The sequence below is a fragment of the Carassius auratus genome, unplaced genomic scaffold (genome assembly GCF_003368295.1).
Source record: "Carassius auratus strain Wakin unplaced genomic scaffold, ASM336829v1 scaf_tig00031657, whole genome shotgun sequence".
Taxonomy (NCBI): Eukaryota; Metazoa; Chordata; class Actinopteri; order Cypriniformes; family Cyprinidae; genus Carassius; species Carassius auratus.
The window spans coordinates 39515-45333 of NW_020525941.1; the positions used below are offsets into that span (position 1 = coordinate 39515).

Sequence of the window (5819 nt, forward strand, 5' to 3'; positions counted from 1 at the left end):
GATATCAAAAATAAAGGTCTTTACTAGTAAGAATTGTATTTCTGATATGTGAAATCGTAATTTCAACTAGTAAGAAAGCAATTCTTGATATCAACAATTAAATTTGAATGGAAGTCTATGGTGACATTTAACTAGTGAAAATACAATTCCTGATATCAAGAATTAACATTGTTACTAGTGGAAATTGAATTGTTGATATCAAAAATAGCAATTGTTACTAGTAGAAATCTAATTCCTGATATCAAAAATTAACATTGTTACTGGTGGAAATTGAATTGTTGATATCAAAAATAGCAATTGTTACTAGTAGAAATCTAATTCCTGATATCAAGAATTAACATTTTGACTAGTGAAAATTGAATTGTTGATATCAAAAATACATATCCTGCGAATGAATAAAAGTTAATTTGGCTTGCCTATTGGCATTCCCAGGTTAAAAATAATTGATATCAAGAATTAACATTGTTACTAGTTGAAATATAATTCCTGATATCAAGAATTAGCATTGTTACTAGTGGAAAGGTAATTGTTGATATCAAGAATTTACATTGTTACTAGTGGAAATGTAATTGTTGATTTCAAAAATTCTAATTGTTACTAGTGGAAATGTAATTGTTGATATCAAGAATTAACATTGTTACTAGTGAAAATTGAATTGTTGATATCAAGAATACATATCCTGCGAATGAATAAAAGTTAATTTGGCTTGCCATACTAGCAGTACATTTACAACACTGACGAGGCGTTTATGAGGGTTTAAGACTTTTATTATTAAATGTTTCGGCCAGACACTGACAGGAGCTGTTTCCTGTTTGTGTCACATGTAAAGAGAGCCGGTTCAGTCAGGAAGGAAAACATTTATAGAGGGCAACAGTGTCTATTTCATCGAGGTATCAAAATGTAAGTAGATTTGAGAAAATAATATTTTTAGACGCTCCTTTTAAAACATCTATCCATATGTTTAGTTTTTCGAGTGATCATGTGTGTAATTTTGAAGAAGAGTATGAGCTTTAAAAACGCCGGTTGTTAAATCTGAAGCTGTTGTGAGGTTTGTTTGTTTGTTTGTTTGTTTATTTGTTTATAGTCGTTATCCAGTCGTTATTCACTGTTCATGCGTTTGACACTGTTCATGTAAATGATGTACATCAGTCTCACGTGTGACTGAGAATTAATTAAAAGAATGAGCAGGTAACTTACCTGTCATCGATGTCGTTTTAGGGCATTGCTGTGAAGTTGGTATGTTTGGCCGAGCAACACATTTTCGTTTGGAGAAGGTTTGTGTATTATTTTATTTTTTTTAATAACACACACACATAATAATAATAATAATAATAATAATAATAATAATAATAATAATAATTCATCAAATTAATAGAATTAGATTTGCGAGTTAAAGCTGAAGTGTGTCATTTCTAGACACCACTGGTATCATTGTATTTCACTGCAAATGTGATGATTGTTGTCAAACAGTCACCCGTCCGTGATTGGTTGGACAAACAGATAACCCTGCCCTAGACTCAGGCTATTGACCTGACGCTATTGAGTCGTTAGTTTAATAAATCTACGCTCGTTTACTCTTAAAAGTTTATAGGTTGAAGGAACAAGGCATAATTTACCTTGCCTTATCAACAAGCCACCATGTGCATCGTTCTTGAAAGTGAGTTGTACGCTGATTGGCCAGCTATTTAGTGCATTGTGATTAGCTGAATGCCTTTAAGTGTGTGAAGGAAATGTTATGCCAAGTGCCATATTGTGATGCCGTGTCCCGGTGTGACAAGACAAAACCAGTAAAACCCATTACAAACGAGGCATTTGTTGTATGCGGTGGGGGCATAATTAATTATTATAATGACTTATACTGTCTTTTTACGCTTTGGGTATCGTGCCACTTAAACATAAAACCATGCCTGCATTTATTATCGGAGAAGTGAAAAAAAACAGACGGTGTTATGAAAATCTTCCCACATTGTGATGTAGACACGTGGGGTCGTGTTAGAACAAGCTATTTAGGAGGGAGTGATTGACTTAAGTTTTATAAAGAATATCTCTTTGGATTTGAGACTTTAGTCTTTGCAACTTCACAGAGCTTCTTTATGCACCAAGAGAAATCGCATCATATGACCCCTTTAAGTCTTGCACATGTATCAAAAGTCATGAGGTTGATCCATTCATGAAGGTCCGTGTTGCTTTAGAACCCACAAAAATCATTTTTTTTTCTTTTTCTTTTCTCATTCATTCATTCATTCATGCATTCATTTATATTTTACAAGACAATTCTTTTGAGCCAAAGTTCCTTTGGCTGTTTGGGATGCTGAAACAAGCAGTAATGTTTTAAAATCATAGTTTTTTTTTTTTTTTCATTCTTTGACGCATATTAAACCTAGATAGGAAAAAATGTTCTAATGTCATAAAAATGACACGCTTCAGCTGGCATCTTAATGTCTGCTATTGTCCGTTTGTGTCTTTCATACCCAGGTCTGCCCTTTGGCAGACTGTTGCCTTGCTCAGCTCATCTGCCACACGGAGAGGCTAACAGGGAAGCAGCATGTCCAGTGGGAATGAGTCCTGTCTGTTTGAGAACGGATCCGTCAGCTTCCTCTCCTGCTTGGTTCATGTGTGGGAGGCTGGGCTCGTGCAGCTCGAAGACTACCTCAGTTTCTTTGAGTATCTGCTCTGGGTTTTCACACCTCTAGCCATAGTCTTCATCCTGCCTTTTCTCATAGTCATCCTCCTCTATCTGTCCATACTCTTTCTCCATGTGTACAAACGTAAGAACCAGTTGAGGGAAGCTTATTCCAATAACCTGTGGGATGGTGCGAGGAAAACTCTGGCAACCCTATGGGATGGACATGGAGCTATTTGGCACGGTATGTAATGGATTTGCTTTTTCCTTTTAAATGCATTTATTGAGATCAGGATTGCTACCTTGTTTAAATTAAACTTCTTCGGTCTGGGATTTTTCATGGTGCTCACATACTTTGCATACACTGTGCTGTTGATTTGATTTTTAAGTGATAGACAAGAATAATCAAATCATAATTAAAAAGTGATTTCTAAAGACATGATGCAAGATTTTATATTCTGCATGTGGATTATCAGGCCATGGATGCCCCCCCCCCCATCCATAAACCATCTTTTCTTTTGACAGCACAATCAATAATGGTTTGATGTTCCTCGCATTAAATTGTGATTTTTAGAATGCATAACCATAATGCATAACGTTTTTATCAAGAAGCACATCTAAATAACTGTTTTGTCTGATTCATTGTACCAATTTAATCTGATTCATTTCAAAGAGTGCATGATATTTCTGAAGATTATAAATCAACACAAAGTAATTTTTGTTGTTGTTGAAAAAGCTATTCATTTTTCTTTCTTTAATAAACATAAAATTAAAAAAAATATTGATTTCAAACTAGAAATCTTTGTAACATTATAACAAGTGTACTTTCACTTTTGGACCATAATTTTGGTTTGCATTGTCAAATATTATTCTCCATGTTATTTCATGAAAGGCCTTGCGATGTGTCAAACTTCATATGAATAATTTCCCCCTGATTAATTAGGTATCTATTTTGTGACAGGTTATGAAATCCATGGTTTAGAAAAGATTCCAGACGAAGGACCTGCTCTTATAGTCTACTATCATGGAGCTATTCCTATAGACTACTATTATTTCTTGGCAAGTGTTATCATTCAAAAGGGAAGAACTTGTCATTCGGTGGCTGATCATATTCTGTTCAAGGTCCCAGGTAAAAACAAATTTCATACTGGTGAATTAAGTGATCAGTCAGCCTCTTTTTACCCATGACAGAGTCATTACTCTCTTCCTAATTTCATTGTGATTAACTGAATTTTGGGACAAAACATGTCCTACAACTTTATCTGCCATTAGTTTAGCAACAATCTCACTTTGTTCTTAACACAAATGTGACCCTGGAGCACAAAAGCAGACTTATGTCATTAGGATATATTTTTAGCAATAGCCAAAAAAATCATTGTATTGGTCAAAATTATTGATTTTTATTTTTATGCCAAAAATCATTAGGACATTGAGTAAAGATCATGTTCCTTTAATATTTTGGGGAAATTTTCTTTCTGTAAATATATCAAAACATAATTTTTGATTAGCAATATGCATTGCTAAGGACTTAATTTGGACAACTTTAAAGGTGCTCTCAGTATTTAGATGTTTTTGATGTATAAATCTCAATTTTGAAAAAAAAAAAAGTACACTTAAGACTGGTTTTGTGGTCCAGGGTCACACATGATTTATTCATAACCTTAAACATAAATATGTATCTTTTCAAGAAGCACTGACTAACTTCTGTCAAGGCATTGTTGTAAAGTTATTCTACATTGTGACATTCCTTTGCAAATTATACCTTTAGTAAATTCAAGGTCACATACACTCTGATTAATACTTCTATATTTTTCAACTTGCTTTAATTGTGTTCATATTGTCTGTATAATGACCACGGCAGGGTTTAAGCTCCTCTTGGAGGTGTTTAGTGTGATCCACGGGCCGCAGGAGGAGTGTGTGAAGGCCCTGCAGAACGGCCACCTCCTGGGCATCTCTCCTGGAGGAGTTCGGGAGGCCCTGTTCAGTGACGAGACATACCCTCTACTCTGGGGCAAACGCAAAGGATTTGCACAAGTGGCCATTGACTCTAAAGTGGTCAGTGACTGTCCCTCTTCTTCTGCTCCTTTCATGCATACCAGTTTTATTGTACTAAGAGTCTGATTTGTCCCTATAGCCAGTTATACCCATGTTTACTCGAAACCTGAGGGAGGGATTTCGCTCACTTGGAACATTAAGTGAGTCATGGACAAAAAAAGCTGCACTTTCACACAATTGTAAATGGCATTCTGAATAGATTATGGAAGAGCTCAATGATTCAATCTTTAATTCATCTGGATATTCATTCAGGATTTTACCGCTGGGTGTATGAGAGGTTTCGCCTACCGATAGCACCCATTTATGGAGGATTTCCAGTCAAATTTCGCACATACTTGGGTGACCCCATTCCATACGACCCCAAACTCAACGCGGCTGAGTTGGCTGAAAAGGTAGGACTCCAGAAGTTTTGTTTTTATAACTCTAGTTCTGTAAAGGACTGACTTTTTGTTCATTTGCTGAGCTGGTGTTTTGCAAAAAAATTAATAAAAATATAAGACCTCTACACCGTCCCGACAAGTCCTGACCTACTGTTGACTGCACAACATACTCCAGCACCATTTGTTTACACCGTCCCCTAAGGGAACGTTCCACCCAAGGCTGGTGATCGCCATTCATCATGTATGCAGGTGTACACAAGTACATTTTTAATTCAAGCTAGATCTAAAAGCCATTGCTAAAAATCACAACCCCTGGACATTTTATTATTTTCTTACATGTGCCTAATGAATAGAATTATGGCTCATGTGCAGAACATGTTTCAGCAAATACAACTAGCACACTGTAAGCAGGCAGTGATAATGTCACATGTTCAATTAATGCCTCTGTTGAGTCAGGATTTGTCATAATTAGTTTATTTTCTTCATTCGAACCCATCTGCTCAGGTGCAACAAGCAGTTCAAGCACTTATCGACAAACACCAGAAGATACCTGGAAACATCCTCCGAGCTCTTCTAGAGCGATTCCAAAGGGAACACAAAGAAGATTAGACCACTTGCCTTCTCTCAGATTGAAAAAATAAATATGCTTCAAGCTTAATTCATCTGAATACTAGAGATTTTATAATATTGTTTACATTATAAGATTAGCAACTACGTTACTGACACTATTGGGACTATTAGCATGCACTGCAGTGTTGTAT

General features: G+C 35.7%; 1 protein-coding gene across 2 annotated transcripts; it reads left to right on the top strand.

Annotated features, from left to right (window-relative positions):
* Window positions 1–791: 791 nt before the first annotated feature.
* LOC113080577 (transmembrane protein 68-like) lies at window positions 792–5810 on the top strand. 2 transcript variants are annotated; one of them, XM_026252738.1, is made up of 8 exons: window positions 792–900; window positions 1219–1274; window positions 2476–2867; window positions 3585–3752; window positions 4485–4678; window positions 4758–4818; window positions 4931–5070; window positions 5563–5810. In XM_026252738.1, exons 3-8 carry the CDS (start codon window positions 2546–2548, stop codon window positions 5665–5667), a joined length of 990 nt encoding a protein of 329 aa, XP_026108523.1. In that variant the 5' UTR covers window positions 792–900; window positions 1219–1274; window positions 2476–2545; the 3' UTR covers window positions 5668–5810. The 2 variants fall into 2 exon arrangements, with proteins under 2 accessions (XP_026108523.1, XP_026108524.1); XM_026252739.1 differs by lacking the exon at window positions 1219–1274 and having other exon boundaries at window positions 823–900.
* Window positions 5811–5819: the final 9 nt, after the last annotated feature.

Excerpts from the sequence above, each read along its gene's own strand:
- LOC113080577 (XM_026252738.1), top strand. The coding sequence starts at position 2,546 with ATGTCCAGTGGGAATGAGTCCTGTCTGTTTGAGAACGGATCCGTCAGC. Across the intron at positions 2,868-3,584 it reads ACATGGAGCTATTTGGCACG|GTTATGAAATCCATGGTTTA; the intron begins GTATGTAATGGA and ends ATTTTGTGACAG. Across the intron at positions 4,819-4,930 it reads TCGCTCACTTGGAACATTAA|GATTTTACCGCTGGGTGTAT; the intron begins GTGAGTCATGGA and ends ATATTCATTCAG.